Source organism: Chelonia mydas, chromosome 2 (genome assembly GCF_015237465.2).
Source record: "Chelonia mydas isolate rCheMyd1 chromosome 2, rCheMyd1.pri.v2, whole genome shotgun sequence".
NCBI classification, from domain to species: domain Eukaryota; kingdom Metazoa; phylum Chordata; order Testudines; family Cheloniidae; genus Chelonia; species Chelonia mydas.
Window position 1 is genome coordinate 329,262 of NC_057850.1, and position 17,001 is coordinate 346,262.

General features: G+C 43.8%; 1 protein-coding gene across 1 annotated transcript in view; it reads left to right on the plus strand.

Moving 5' to 3' along the window:
- The window catches only part of IQANK1 (IQ motif and ankyrin repeat containing 1), a 151,614-nt gene that overhangs the window by 4,755 nt on the left and 129,858 nt on the right, over positions 1 to 17,001 (plus strand). Inside the window, exon 3 of the mRNA XM_037891682.1 lies at positions 12,761 to 12,877. Within this exon, the coding sequence (XP_037747610.1) occupies positions 12,761 to 12,877 (117 nt within the window). The remainder of the gene's footprint in view (positions 1 to 12,760; positions 12,878 to 17,001) is intronic.

Sequence of the window (17,001 nt, forward strand, 5' to 3'; positions counted from 1 at the left end):
AATGCGTTACCTAGGGAGGTGGTAGAATCTCCTTCCTTAGAAGTTTTTAAGGTCAGGCTTGACAAAGCCCTGGCTGGGATGATTTAATTGGGGATTGGTCCTGCTTTGAGCAGGGGGTTGGACTAGATGACCTCCTGAGGTCCCTTCCAACCCTGATATTCTATGCCCAGGATAGAGTCCCCCATTCTGTAAGTCCCTCTGAAGCACCTGGAATTGGCCACTGTTGGAAGACAGGATACTGGGCTAGATGTATCTATGGTCTGATCTAGTATGTCTGTTCTTATGACTGCTGTCCTCAACCTGGAGCTTTAGGCATTCTTCTAGGTATCCTTGGGTCAAACCATTGAAGGTAAGTACTGAGACCTTAAACTTCATTTATTGTTCTATGGGAAGCCAGCGTACTGAGCGGAAGACAGCCTGTGTTTCTGTGTGAGGCAATTTCATTCTGTACTAGTCAAAGTTTCCTGAGGGCTTACATCTTCATTTTCAGGTAGATCACATTGCTGTAGGCCAGCTGCAAAATGACTGAAGTTTGTACAACTGAGCCCAGATCATCATCTTCCAGGATGGGACATGTCATAAATATAAAGGGAAGGGTAAACACCTTTAAAATCCCTCCTGGCCAGAGGAAAAACCCTTTCACCTGTAAAGGGTTAAGAAGCTAGGATAACCTCGCTGGCACCTGACCAAAATGACCAATGAGGAGACAAGATACTTTCAAAAGCTGCAGGGAGGGAGAAACAAAGCCTCTCTCTCTCGGTCTGTGTGATGCTTTTGCTGGGGACAGAACAGGAATGGAGTCTTAGAACTTAGTAAGTAATCTAGCTAGATATGCATTAGGTTCTGATTCCTTTAAATGGCTGAGAAAAGAAGCTGTGCTGAATGGAATGTAGATTCCTGTTTTTGTGTCTTGTAACTCAAGGTTTTCCCTAGAGGGATTCTCTATGTTTTGAATCTGTAAGGTAATTACCATCCTTATTTTACAGAGGTGATGTCTTTTTACTTTTTCTCCTATTAAAATTCTTTTTAAGAATCTGAATGTTTTTTTTTTCATTGTTCTTAAGATCCAAGGGTTTGGGTCTGTGTTCAGCTATGCAAATTGGTGAGGAGTTTTATCAAACCTTCCCCAGGAAAGGGGGTGTAAGATTTGGGACGATTTTGAGGGGAAAGACATTTCCAAACAGGCTCTTTCCCAACTATATCCCTGTTAGACGTTTGGTGGTGGCAGTGAAAGTCCAAGGGCAAAAGGTAAAATAGTTTGTACCTTGGGGAATTTTTAACCTAAGCTGGTAAAAGTAAGCTTAGGAGGTTTTCATGCAGGTCCCCACATCTGTACCATAGAGTTCAGAGTGGGGAAGGAACCTTGACCGGGTGGCAGAGCGGTGGGATTTACTTGAAATCATTTTGAGATCAATTTGAGATTTTTGAACCAGAAGCACAGATTTTAAAAGGGAATTTTTTTTTCCCTTTCGGCTGCTGGAAAGCAGGTTTCCAACTGAAAGCAGTTAGAGGTTTTTTTTTCTCTGCTTTGGGGCCAGAGTAGAGACAAAAGGGAATTGTCTTTTGTGAGCTGGAGTTTTCTCTACCTAAAGGCAGGGTAGTTAATCTCTTGCAGGGAAATTCACAAGTCTTCACAGACCTGAAGAAGTTTTTTTTATTTTCCCCCCTAAGAGCAACTAGAGGGGTTTTCTGCCTATTTGCCTAGAAACAAAGGTGTTAGGTTGTTTTTTTTTTAAGGATTTCTCTGTAGGCTGACAATCACTATCAGAGAACATAGGTATCTGGACAGCTCAGCAAAATTTTACAAGCCAAGTGTTTTGTTTTGTTTTGTTTTCTTTCTAACTCTTGGGTGTAAAGTTAGTTAAAAACAGAGAGATTAGGATGACGGACTCCACGGTTCAACAAAAGCTGGAATTAGCCAGATCTGAGGCTGAGGAAAAACAAAAGGAACATGAAAGACAGATAGAACTCATACGGATGGTGATGGATGCACACGCGGCCAGGGAAAAAGAAATGGAGGCTGCCCACAGGAGGGAAATGGAGGCAAGGGACAAAGAAATGGAGGAGAAGGAAAAAAAGAGGAAGCATGCACAGGAGATGGAGAAGGCAAAGGCTCAGCAGAATATACCAACAAACCCTAGCAATCCTTCTCCAGGTACCACTTCCCATTCCAGAAAGTTCCTCACCTACAAGGCAGGTGATGATACCGAGGCCGCCTTAGAAAACTTCGAAAGGGCCTGCCTTGGGTACAGCATCTCTACAGACCAATACAGGGTAGAGCTGAGCCCGCAGCTCAGTGGACCCTTAGCTGAGGTGGCGGCTGAAATGCCTAAGGAACAAATGAACCAGTATGAACTGTTTAAAACGAAGGCGAGAGTCAGAATGGGGCTAACACCCGAGCATTTCCGTCGGCGATTCAGAGCCCTAAGGTGGAAACCAGACATGTCATTTACCCGACATGCCTACCACATTGTGAAACATTGGGATGCCTGGATATCAGGAGCAAGTGTTAAATCTCCAGAAGATTTGCCCTTTCTAATGCAAATGGAACAGTTCTTAGAGGGTGTTCCTGAGGAAATAGAAAGATACATCCTAGATGGGAAGCCCAAAACTGTAATCGAGGCAGGGGAGATTGGAGCCAAATGGGTGGAGGTGGCAGAAAAGAAAAAAACTGGTCGCAGTTGGAGCGGATACCAGAAGGGACAACCTCAGACCACACCCTACTACTGGGGCAGCCCAAGGCCCCAACTACCCCCCAAGGAACGCTCCAGACACCTTATCGTCCCGGCACACCGTTCTCCAGCAACTCACCTCGCCCCAGTGACCTGTCAGCTGAATGATGTTTTAAATGTAACGAGCCGGGGCATGTAAAGGCCAACTGCCCCAAGAAACCCAACAGATTACAGTTCATTGCACTGGAATCACGCCAGAGGTCCTCAGGCCCAGATACCTCCCAGATACCCTTGGAGTGGAGGGAAACTCTGAGTGTGGGCGGGAAGAAGGTCACCGCGTGGAGGGACACCGGAGCACAAGTGTCGGCTATCCATGTTTCCATAGTGGACCCCAATTTAATCAACCCAGAAATCCAAGTGACGATTCAACCCTTCAAGTCCAACTCTTTCAATTTGCCTACAGCCAAGTTGCCTGTCCAGTACAAGGGCTGGTCAGGAACGTGGACTTTTGCAGTCTATGATGATTATCCCATCCCCATGCTGTTGGGGGAAGACTTGGCCAATCGTGTGAAGCCAGCCAAGAGGGTGGGAATGGTCACCCGCAGGCAGGCTAAACCAGCCGTCATGCCTAGCTCTGTTCCGGAAAGTTCTACCAGGACCCGGTCAGAGGTGATGGACCCGGACCCCAGGCCAATGTCTGCAACAGCAGTAGTGGATCCAGTCTCAGAGACCCAGACAGAGCCAGTCCCAGAACCAGAACCGGCAGAACAACTGGCACCAGATCCACTGCCAGCACTGAACCCAGTACTTGCAACCCCACCACCAGAGGGCCCCACCGAACCTGAACCGGCAGCAGCCGATAACCATACACAAGAGGCTCAGCCAGAGCCTGAACCCCAACACAGTTCCCCAGCAGACAGTGGTTTACAGTCAGCGGAAACAGCCCCATCCCCTACATCGCTTCCAGAGGGACCAAGCATAGGTCCACAATCCAATGAGGAACTGATGTCTCCAGCATCAAGGGAACAGTTCGAGACCGAACAGGAAGCAGATGAAAGCCTCCAGTGAGCTTGGACGGCAGCACGGAGCAACCCACCACCTCTCAGCTCTTCTAATAGATCCAGGTTTGTTGTAGAAAGAGGACTTTTTTATACAAGGAAACTCTTTCTGGTGGACACCAGGAGGACTGGCATCCTCAGAGACAGTTGGTAGTTCCAACAAAGTACCGGGCCAAGCTCTTGAGCTTACCGGGTGTCTCCTCAATCATCCTAGAGGCCATGCTGGGGTGAACAGGACCAAAGACCATTTGGGGGGTCATTCCACTGGGAGGGAGTGGGCAAGGATGTTTCTATCTATGTCCGGTCTTGTGAGGTATGCCAAAGAGTGGGAAAACCCCAAGATCAGGTCAAAGCCCCTCTCCAGCCACTCCCCGTCATTGAAGTTCCATTTCAGCGAGTAGCTGTGGATATTCTGGGTCCTTTTCCAAAAAAGACACCCAGAGGAAAGCAGTACATACTGACTTTCATGGATTTTGCCACCTGATGGCCGGAAGCAGTAGCTCTAAGCAACACCAGGGCTAAAAGTGTGTGCCAGGCACTAGCAGACATTTTTGCCAGGGTAGGTTGGCCCTCCGACATCCTCATAGATGCAGGGACTAATTTCCTGGCAGGAACTATGGAAAGCCTTTGGGAAGCTCATGGGGTAAATCACTTGGTTGCCACTCCTTACCACCATCAAACAAATGGCATGGTGGAGAAGTTTAATGGAACTTTGGGGGCCATGATACGTAAATTCGTAAATGAGCACTCCAATGATTGGGACCCAGTGTTGCAGCAGTTGCTTTTTGCCTACAGAACCGTACCACATCCCAGTTTAGGGTTTTCCCCATTTGAACTTGTATATGGCCGTGAGGTTAAGGGGCCATTACAGTTGGTGAAGCAGCAATGGGAGGGATTTACACCTTCTCCAGGAACTAACATTCTGGATTTTGTAACCAACCTACAAAACACCCTCCGAACGTCTCTAGCCCTTGCTAAAGAAAACCTACAGGATGCTCAAAAAGAGCAAAAAGCCTGGTATGATAAACATGCCAGAGAGTGTTCCTTCAAAGTAGGTGACCAGGTCATGGACTTAAAGGCGTTCCAGGCCCATAAAATGGAAGCGTCGTGGGAAGGGCCATTCACGGTCCAGGAGCGCCTGGGAGCTGTTAATTATCTCATAGCATTCCCCACCTCCAACCGAAAGCATAAGGTATACCATATTAATTCTCTAAAGCCCTTTTATTCCAGAGAATTAAAGGTTTGTCAGTTTACAGCCCAGGGAGGAGATGACGCTGAGTGGCCTGAAGGTGTCTACTACGAAGGGAAAAGTGCTGGTGGTGTGGAAGAGGTGAACGTCTCCATGACCCTTGGGCGTATGCAGCAACAGCAGATCCAGGAGCTGTGCACTAGCTACGCGCCAACGTTCTCAGCCACCCCAGGACTGACTGAACGGGCATACCACTCCATTGACACAGGTAATGCTCACCCAATTAAAGTCCAACCTTATCGGGTGTCTCCTCAAGCTAAAACTGCTATAGAACGGGAGATCCAGGATACGTTACCGATGGGTGTAAATCCCCTCCTCTGGCAGTGCATGGGCATCTCCAGTGGTTCTAGTTCCCAAACCAGATGGGGAGATACGTTTTTGCGTGGACTACCGTAAGCTAAATGCTGTAACTCGCCCAGACAACTATCCAGTGCCACGCACAGATGAACTATTAGAGAAACTGGGACGGACCCAGTTCATCTCTACCTTGGACTTAACCAAGGGGTACTGGCAGGTACCGCTAGAGTAATCCGCCAAGGAAAGGTCAGCCTTCACCACCCATGTTGGGGTGTATGAATTTAATGTACTCCCTTTCGGGCTGCGGAATGCACCCGCCACCTTCCAAAGACTTGTAGATGGTCTCCTAGTGGGATTAGGAGAATATGCAGTCACTTACCTTGACGATGTGGCCATATTTTCGGATTCCTGGGCAGAACACCTGGAACATCTACAAAAAGTCTTCAAGCGCATAAGCGAGGCAGGACTAACTGTTAAGGCTAAGAAGTGTCAAATAGGCCTAAACAGAGTGACTGACCTTGGACACCAGATGGGTCAAGGAACTATCAACCCCCTACAGGCCAAAGTGGATGCTATCCAAAAGTGGCTTGTCCCAAAGTCAAAGAAACAGGTTCAGTCCTTCTTAGGCTTGGCCGTTTATTACAGACGATTTGTACCGCAATACAGCCAAATCGCCACCCCACTGACAGACCTAACCAAAAAGAAACAGCCAAATGTCGTTCAGTGGACCGAAGAGTGTTAGAAGACCTTTAACCATCTTAAAGTGACACTCATGTCTGACCCTGTACTAAGGGCCCCAGACTTTGACAAACCGTTCCTAGTAACCACAGACGCGTCCGAGCGTGGTGTGGGAGCAGTTTTAATGCAGGAAGGACCGGATCAAGAATTCCACCCTGTAGTGTTTCTCAGCAAGAAGCTGTCTGAGAGGGAAAGCAACTGATCAGTCAGTGAAAAAGAATGTTACGCCATTGTCTACGCTCTGGAAAAGCTACGCCCATATGTTTGGGGATGACGTTTCCACCTGCAAACTGACCATGCTGCGCTATGGTGGCTTCATACCGCCACGGGAAATAACAAAAAACTTATTCAGTGGAGTTTAGCACTCCAAGATTTTGATTTCGACATCCAACACATCTCAGGAGCTTCTAACAAAGTGGCTGATGCACTCTCCCATGAAAGTTTCCCAGAATCAACTGGTTAAAATCGTCCTTGAGATGTGGAAAATATTGTTAGTCTTTATATACTGGTAGTATATTTAGAGGTGCATGTGTCTTATTAACTCTGTTTTTCCCTAGAGCTCCAGGAAGAAATCACAGTCAGCGTTTCACCCTATCTGTGATTTTGGGGGGGATGCGTCATAAATATAAAGGGAAGGGTAAACACCTTTAAAATCCCTCCTGGCCAGAGGAAAAACCCTTTCACCTGTAAAGAGTTAAGAAGCTAGGATAACCTCGCTGGCACCTGACCACAATGACCAATGAGGAGACAAGATACGGGGAGGGAGAAACAAAGCCCCTCTCTCTGTCTGTGTGATGCTTTTGCTGGGGACAGAACAGGAATGGAGTCTTAGAACTTAGTAAGTAATCTAGCGAAATATGCGTTAGATTCTGATTTCTTTAAATGGCTGAGAAAAGAAGCTGTGCTGAATGGAATGTAGATTCCTGTTTTTGTGTCTTTTTGTAACTTAAGGTTTTGCCTAGAGGGATTCTCTATGTTTTGAATCTAATTACCCTGTAAGGTAATTACCATCCTGATTTTACGGAGGTGATTCTTTTTACTTTTTCTTCTATTAAAATTCTTCTTTTAAGAATCTGATTGCTTTTTCATTGTTCTTAAGATCCAAGGGTTTGGGTCTGTGTTCACCTATGCAAATTGGTGAGGATTTTTATCAAGCCTTCCCCAGGAAAGGGGGTGTAAGGGTTGGGAGGATTTTGGGGGGAAAGACGTTTCCAAATGGACTCTTTCCCAGTAATATACCGGTTAGACATTTGATGGTGGCAGTGATAAAGTCCAAGGGCAAAAACCTTGGGGAAGTTTTAACCTAAGCTGGTAAAAGTAAGCTTAGGAGGTTTTCATGCTGGTCCCCACATCTGTACCCCAGAGTTCAGAGTGGGGAAGGAACCTTGACAGGACACTATTCTCTGGTCAGATGTAGATGATAGAACATGTTACCTTCTAAATGTTAGAGAGAACAGGAGGACCCAGAGGTGGATTGAGTAAACGGGCTTCTTTATTGCTGTACTTGTTCCCCTCAACCAAATTGTTGAGTAAGCACTGACTTAGTTACAGCACACTCTTTTTATCTAAGTTAATACGTAAATATCTACATTTACTACAATACCCCCACAACCTGTACTGAGTAATATAAACGCCCATACAATGAATATTAATAGCTATATACTAAATATAATTATTCCCACACCTGATTACTGTTTACAGCATTAGCATATTCTACAGATAACTTTTACTTTGAAGATACATTTCTTCACAATAATTGCAGCTCCAAATTTCCTTAATCAGCAGTTTACAGAGGAGAGAGGAAGGGGCCATGACCCCAAGCTCGTTTGTGTATCTGGAAAAGGAAGGGAGGGGGACATAACACTGCTTTACCCAAAAGATATTCTTTTAGATCCCCACATTCCTTATGCAGCTGCGAGCTTATCAATTCTTAACAAGCAGAAGGGAACTTTATGGCAGGATGACATTTTATCTATCAAGCGAAGAAATTGTGCATGCCTGTGCCTACTCCCTAATACCATGCCAGCACACCAGCTGTTTCCCAGGTTTCTACTTAACCCTTACATATCCCAACACTCCCCCACTCTCTTCAAAGAAGGGCCCAGGTGCCCCTCCTTCCCGCACACTGGACGGCGGGGCACTCGGGCTGGAGGCCCTGGCTCTGGTTAGCCCGATACCTTGATCCACTGATCATGCTATGGGGAGAGAGAGAAGGCAGGTCATAAAAAGGGTAAGCCACTGAGTTTACAAGCTTTCGGGGAGAGCCTAGGGCAGCACATAATTTTAAGCACCTCATGAATACAGTTAATATGAATAACACCCCTACATCATGAGCAATACGACCAAGAAGTGAATGAGTGTCCATTAGACCTGTCTGAAGGGCACAGGCTACATCAGTTCAAGTACAATCAGCAGGCAGTTCAGTAGCTAGCTGGAAGGCATTCATTCCTTGAAGGGCCTGGGCTTCCAAGACCTGAGTCCATCATCCGGGCTACCACCAGAAACACTGCTTCTCCTCCTTTAATAGGGTTAAAAATATATACCATTTTGGGGTGTATATTTTAAATGTGTCCAGTTGTTGACAGTTGCAGTGAGCTGCCCCTACAGTGTTCATGTGCGCTTGTCCATATCATGAGTCCATTGAATATTTACAGAAAAATGGGGTATTATCCAAACTAGCTCGACCACTTGGTATAGAATTGGGTAATGCACTGGTTCAATTGTCCACAGCAATGAGTTTCATAGATCCATTTATGCACGAAAGTCCCAATGGCGGCATGTTTATGTGTATAATTGTGTCAGATGCTTGTGCACTTGTAGTCTCAAGTGTTATATTACAGAATTGTGAACACTCCCAGCAGAACACTCCATACCCCATATACATTACATTTAATTGTCCACCCCTGGCACAGGCCATTGGGTCTGCTCCTTTATGGCCATTGGGGAGGGGCACATTTAAATATATATTTTTGGACAAACAATTATTTAACTAATTATTTAAATTTTACAGCATTTTATTCTCCCTATCTATCCCACAGTGGTCCTCCCTTTCTTATTATTCCCATAGGGTTCATATGGACAACCTTAGTTGCCATCTCATTCCAAGGTACCACTGCAACTATTACCCAGGTGCTAGCCCCCAGTTGAGCATTTTGCATTCCTATACACACCTTTCCCCCCAGATTCTATACACCCAACCCCGTGGTTCCTGCTGCCCATAGATCCCTTTTGCAGCAGCAATTCCATGTGTATTCCCTCACCCACTAATTAAATTGTTGCTTTAACCCTTCTATGTATGTGCTGCAGTTGGAGTGTACCCAATCCACCCACCATTCTTTGGGGTGTACCGCCCATCCATGTAATGTACTGAAAGGACACATTGATGAGCTGTGGTTGCACCGACTCCCACAGTGGTTTCCACACGCCCTCCCATAAGGAAGTATTTCTAGCTCCAGGCTGCGGCCCGCTTAAATCAGAATCCTTCCAGCTTGGCATCCATATTACCTGTAGGGTTATATTCTGCAAAGCAGTTAAATTGTCATATTTCCAGCATTCCAAAGGAGACTTTATGCCCAGTCTGGTATGTACAATACTGCAAGTTTAAGAATTGTCCTCTATGGAGGTACCATTATGGTTACACATGGTAACACCACACCTCAACTGTGGAACCCCATAACCCAAACACCCCAGGAGACCAGAGGGTTATATGTTTTTGGGGCCCTCCGTGACAAATCACAGGTCCAGATGACTGTTTCCCACTGTCATTCATTATGGCATATTTTAAGGAATACCATGCAATATATACACTGCTGTATATCAGAGCTTAGTGTCAGAAAGGAATTCAGGAGCACTCCTAAACTGCGGTCTGAATTGACCAGCTATGGTTGTGTATCTTCAGCCAATGGATACTGCACATTGATTGCACGCTCTTCAAAGTGCTTTTCTCTGCCAGTCAGCATAATTTCTGTCTTGCCTGGGTTCAGCTTCTTCCAGCTGCTCTTGTCCAAGCAGTGGGCCAGCTTAGTGCCAGTGATATTATTGTATGTGGTGAAGCTTGGTAGACGTGTCTGTTATCTACATATTGTGGGCACTTGAGTTAATGTCATCTCGCCAGTTTTCCCAGTAGCAGTATGCAGATGTTGAATAGGACCTAGGAGAGAATTGATAATTTTGGGACTTCGCAAGTGAGGGATCTGAGACAATGTTCCCTCTAATTTTTTCCATCCATGTGCGGAATGAATTTTGTTATGTGCAGCACCAATATCGAGAGGATGTGCGCCACCAGTACACAAAAAAAAAACCCTAGATATATATTTTTTAAAAGTTCGGAGTTATAACTTTGAAGTTATGACTTTGAAGTTATGGAAGAAAAAGAGAGAATACTAAAACAAGGTGCACTGCTTAAGATGTTTATTTAATATGAAATCAAAAGAAAATTAACACTGCCCTTGGAGTACATGTATTTTATAATCCCTTCTAACAACTCAAGCTAGTAAACACACCAAAATGTGGCATACTGAAAACAGCTATATAAATAAAACAAAGTCATGGCCATTAAATGAAAGCATAAAAAATATGCACCAGAGGGCCAATTCAGTAACCTAATCCTACCATAGACTACTAAATCTTCAGGGAAAGCTGCTCTCGAAAAATGAAGCAGCTGTCAAAACACTAGCATGCTATGGACTTTTGCAGTTCACAAAACTATCCCTCTTGCATGCATATTATCTGCACACATAGCTCAGCTTTAAGATGCTAAACAAATCTATGAGTCCACTAGAAACAGTCATGCTCTCATCACAAATATTAATACAATATTTTCTGATATTGGAAAGGAGACTAAAAGGCATTCAGTCAGGCTCATACAATTTCTATGGGATGTCAACTCTTAAGTTGATTAATACTTCACACACATAGAACAGTAAAAATAACTAATAAAGCAACTCAGACAGCAAACAAAACCACAAACAAACAAGTGAACAAACAGACAGAACAAGGAGTAATGGTCTCAAGTTGCAGTGGGGGAGGTTTAGGTTGGATATTAGGAAAAACCTTTTCACTAGGAGGGTGGTGAAACACTGGAATGCATTACCTAGGGAGGTGGTGGAATCTCCTTCCTTTGAGATTTTTTAAGGTCAGGCTTGATAAAGCCCTGGCTGGAATGATTTAGTTGGGGATTGGTCCTGCTTTGAGCAGGGGGTTGGACTAGATGACCTCCTGAGGTCCCTTCCAACCCTGATATTCTATGAAGTGACAACACTGAAAATACAAAGGGAAGTAAAACATCAGGTGGTTGGTTATGGGTATATTAAATGAGTGTTTAGACCCATGCTGTGCAAGTGCAACAGAGCCCTATAGAAACAGGCAAAGTTAAAGTTCTCCTGGTTTTATATTGTGTGTGTCACCAACTCAAAAACTCAAGAGTAGGCTCATTAAGTTTTTACAAGTCCCTTAAGTAAATAGAGCACATTAAAACATGGCTTCAGAGCTTGCTAATGAGGTCTTCACCATACAAAACCACTTGTCTGCAGTCCAGACAAGTGATTTCCATTACTTTTTAGAATTTGGGGAGAGGGCCAGACAAGAGTTTGGCCCTAACTCATGCACAATAAAGTGCTGGAAGCCCTTGGAAACATTGAAAGCTGTGCTGTTCACTGGTGAACACCCCTGGACACTGGTGAAGACCAGTGAAAATCAAGTACTCCCATTAGCTCTGGGAGACACTCACCATCCCCTAAATGACCAGGTAGTATCAGTAGCTGGAAGGGACCCCCCTAAGCTTAAAGTGGTCTGTGGCAAAAAAACAAAAAACCAGAATCACACAAATACAACACCACCTTCTTCCACCGTCAGCTGCTAAAATCCTCTACCGCTTCTTCCTTGAAGATCTAGCCTCAATAATCCATGTGTTTGTCACCTTCAGACTTGATTACTGTCACTGTACTTGGGGCTAAACATTCGAGCAACAGAGACACCAGCTTGTTTAGAATACAACTGCCAGCCACTGTGAGCTTAACTACTTTGTTCTCTGTTGGCTCTCAGAGGCATCTTCCCAACCAGGGCAGCCCAGCTGGGGCTGGGAGAAAGGAGGCATGTTTCTCCCCAGCTGGGGGAGGGGAGCGGCTGAGCTCACTAGCTGCTGCAGTCCTTCATGCCCCAAGTTCCCACCAACCCCTCAGCCCACTGCCCCCCATTATCCCTATTGACCCCCCCCCAACACCACCAGCTTACATGTGCGTCCTCTCCAGGGTCCAGGCACATAATTAGTGGAGCCACACCTGCGCGGCTGCACTAATTAGGTGCATGGCCCTTGCTGCCCTCTTGTGCAGACACCCAAGTGCGCACCTTAGAGGGAATGCAGGTCTGAGAGTATAGGTGCAGTTTCCCACTACTGTCCTTTGGGTGCATCCTGCCAGGGAGGATTCAAACCATTTTAGCATATTTCCCTGGATTCCTACCATCTCCCTCAGGCGGAATAGCAGTAGCTCATGACTGACTGTTGTTTGCTGAAGAGAGGCCCAGGAGTATGAGAATGAATGTCTGCCCTCCATCAACTTCAAGAGATCATTCATCAACATCACTAATGATGTTCTGTGTCCTGGCCTGACTGAAAACTTCAATGGGATTTGTGGGCGCCCAGCACTTTTGGAAGTTTTACAGATTTAGGAGCTTGTCTTTAGGCACCAGGTAGCCTCTGGTAAATAAAATAGCTAAAGTGGTTTTTTTCTCCCCCGCCCCTTTCCCAGCGTTAGGCCAGCAAGCTGAGAGGAAAGGCACAGCTAAGCAAGAGAGCAGCTCCAAGCTCCCAAGGAAATCGAACAATAAGCAGAATGAGCCAGCCCTAATAAACAGCCCGCATATAGGTAGGTGCAATATAGAGTTGTACTGGGAGTGCTTGATCATAAGGGGTAACAGGCCTTGTCTATATGTAAAGATGCACTGGTTTAACTAAAGGTGTGATTTTTAAACTGATTTAGTTAACCCAGTGTAAAACCCTGTGGGGACATTCAATACACTTGTGATCACTTACAGCTTGACAATCACTAATTTTTAATTCAGTGATCAATTAATCTTGATTGGTTAGAAAGAGGTATAATATAGAATTACCTTGAGTTGATAATAGATCGACAGTAGTGATGTTATGGTGGGGGTCTATTTTAGACTACCAAATCAGGAAGAGGAAGTGGATGAGTCATTCTACAAGCAGCTAACAAGATTAGCCAACACACATGAGCTAGTGTTAATGGGAGATTTTAACTTCCATGATATCTGTTCGAAGACTATTACAGTAAAACATATGTCCTGCAAATTCTTAGCATGTGTAGGGGACAAAAGTTGAGGAAACAACTAGAGGGTCATCGATTTTGGATCTGGTTTAGACCAACAAGAATGAATTAGTTGAGAATGTGAAGGTAGTCAGGAACTTGGGAGGAAGTGATCATGTTTAGATAAAATTCAAGATCCTATGGAAAGGAGAACATGAGAATAGCAAAACTAGGACACCGGACTTCAGAAAAGCGGATTTCAACCGAGTCAGAGAAATAGTAGGCAAGGTCCCATGGAAAGACCAGTTAGGAAGAAAATGAGTTGAAGGGAGCTGGCACTTCCTAAAAGATGTAATCCTGGAGACTCAACATCAAACTATTCTGATGCAGAGGAAAGATAAGAAGAGCCATAGAAGGTCAGTGTGGCTGCACAACGAGATTTTTAGCTATATAAAAAGTAAGGCTGTCAAGTGATTAAAAAAATTAATCGTGCGATTAATCGCACCGTTAATAATATAATACAATTTATTTAAATACTTTTGGCTGTTTTCTACATTTTCAAATATATTGATTTCAATTACAACAGAGAATACAAAGTAGTATTTATATATCAACTTTATATTTATTTTTAGTTACAAGTATTTGCACTGTAAAAAAACCAAAAGAAACAGTATTTTTCAATTCACCTAATACCAGTACTGTGGTGTAATCTCTTTATCATGAAAGTTGCACTTACAAATGTAGAATTATGTGCAAAAAACCTGCAGTCAAAAATAAAACAATGTAAAATTTTAGAGCCTGCAAGTGCACTCAGTCCTACTTCTTGTTCAGTCAAGTGCTCAGACAAACAAATTTGTTTACATTTGCCAGAGATAATGCTGCCCGCTTCTTGTTTACAGTGTCACCTGAAAGTGAGAACGGGTGTTCTCATGGCATTGTTTTAGCCAGCTTCACAAGATATGTGCCAAATGCGCTAAAGATTCATAAGTCCTTTCATGCTTCAGCCACTATTCCTGGGGACGTGCATCCATGCTGATGACAGGTTCTGCTCAATAACAATCCAAAGCAGTGTGGACCGATGCACTTTCATTTTCATTATCTGGGTCAGATGGCACCAGCAGAAGGTTGATTTTCTTTTTTGGTAGTTCGGGTTCTGAAGTTTCCGCATCAGAATGTTGCCCTTTTAAGACTTCCGAAAGCATGCTCCACACCTCGTCCCTCTCAGATTTTGGAAGGCACTTCAGATACTTAAATCTTGGATGGAGTGCTGTAGCTATCTTTAGAAGTCTCACATTGGTACCTTCTTTGCATTTTGTCAAATCTGCAGTGAAAGTGTTCTTAAAACGAACAACATGTGCTGAGTCATCATCCAAGACTGCTAAAACATGAAATATATGGCAGAATGCAGGTAAAACAGAGCTGGGGACATATAATTCTCCCCCAAGGAGTTCAGTTACAAATTTAATTAATGCATTATTTTTTTAATGAGCGTCGTCAGCATGGAAGCATGTCCTCTGGAATGGTGGCCGAAGCATGAAGGGGCATACATTGTTTAGCATATTTGGCATGTAAATACCTTGGAATGCCAGGTACAAAAGTGCCATGGAAATGCCTGTTCTCACTTTCTGGTGACATTGTAAATAAGAAGAGGGCAGCATTATCTCCTATAAATGAAAAAAAAACTTGTTTGTCTTAATGATTGGCTGAACAGGAAGTAGGACTGAGAGGACTTGTAGGCTCTAAAGTTTTACATTGTTTTGTTTTTGAGTGCAGTTATGTAACAAAAAAAAATCTACATTTGTAAGTTGCACTTTCAGGACAAAGAGATTCCACTATAGTATTTGTATGAGATGAATTGAAAAATCCTATTTCTTTTGTTTATAATTTTAAAGTGTAAATATTTGTAATAAAAAATAACATGCAATTTGATTTCAATTACAACACAGAATACAATATATATGAAAATGTAGAAAAACTTCCAAAATATTTAATACATTTCAATTGGTATTATATTGTTTAATACTGCAATTAAAACTGTGATTAATTTTTTTGAGTTAATCACGTGAGTTAACTGCAATTAATTGACAGCCCTAATAAAAACCAAAAGGGATACATCCAGGAAATGGAAGGAGGGGCATGTCACCAAGAAGGTAAACATAGGAATAGCACGAGGATTTAGGGACAAAATCGGGAAAGCCAAGGAAAGAATGAGTTACAGCTGGCAAGGAACGTTAGAGACAACAAAAAGAGGTTCTTCAGATATGTCAGACAAAAAAGAAAGATCAGGGATTGTGTGGGTCTGCTGCTCAATGGAGAAGATGAACTGGTAATGGAAGATGATAGGAAGGCAGAGCTGCTCAATGGCTACTTTGCTTCAGTTTTCTCACAAAAAATAACATTTGACCAGATCACTAGCAAAATTACCATAGACAATAAAGGGGGAAGGATCCATATCGGGATAAGTAAGTAATACATCAGAGATCTGACCAGTTTGAATTAATTCAAATCAGCAGGGCCAGATGCTATTCATCCGAGGGTACTGAAGGAATTAGCTAAAGAAATCTCGGAGCCACTGGCAATAATATATACAAACTCATGGATAACAGGAGAGAGCCCTCTCCAGTCTTCCAGGACAATGTAGTGCCCATCTTTAAAAAGAAGGAGCTGGGAATTATAGACCAGTGAGCCTGACTCTCATACCTGGGAAGCTATGAATAATATACCTGGACTTCAGCAAGGGTTTTGACACAGTCCCACGTGACATTCTGATAGATAAGCTGGAGATATGCGGGCTCAACACAACTACCACGAAGTGGATACATAATTGGTTAAGCAACTGCAAACAGAGGATACTAATGGAATGCTGTTAGACTAAAGGGAGGTCTCAAGTGGGGTTCCACAGGGATCTGTTTTGTTTAACATCTTTATTAATGACCTGGATGTAGGAATAGAGAGCATACTGATCCAGTTTGCAGATGACACAAAGCTGGGGGAGGGGTTGCCAACACTTCTGGAGGAGAGAGCTAAAATTCAGAGGGGTCTTGATAATAGGAGAACAGGGCTTTAGACAACAAAGACAAATGTACGGTGCTACACATAGGAAAGAAAAACCAAATGCACAAATTCAGAATGGGGGATAACTGACTTGGCAGCAGCACTGCTGAAAAGGATCTGGGAGTTTTGGTGGATCACAACCTCAAAATGAGTCAGCAATGTGGTGCTATTGCAAAAAAGGAAATACAGTTTTAGGTTGTGTTAACAGACGCATAGCATGCAAGTCACGGGAGGTGATAGTACTGCTCTACTTGGCTCTGGTTAAACCTCAGCTGGAGTACTGTGGCCAATTTTGGTCACCAATGTATAGAAAGGATGTCAAGAAATTGGAAAAGATCCAGAGGTGAGCGACAAAGATGATCAAAGGGATGGAATGCAAGCCATATGAGCAAAGGCTGAAGAAACTGGTTATGTTTAGTTTAGAAAAGAGGAGATTAAGGGGGAACACAATAGCAATCTTCAATAAAAGATGGAGAAAAGTTGTTCTCTCTGGCTACAGAGCGGAGGACAAGAGGCAGTGGGTTCAAACTACAGCACAGCAGAGTTAGATTAAATCTCAGGAAAAACTTCCGATGAAGTTGCATCCAATGAAGTGAACTGTAGCTCACGAAAGCTTATGCTCTAATAAATTTGTTAGTCTCTAAGATGCCACAAGTACTCCTTTTCTT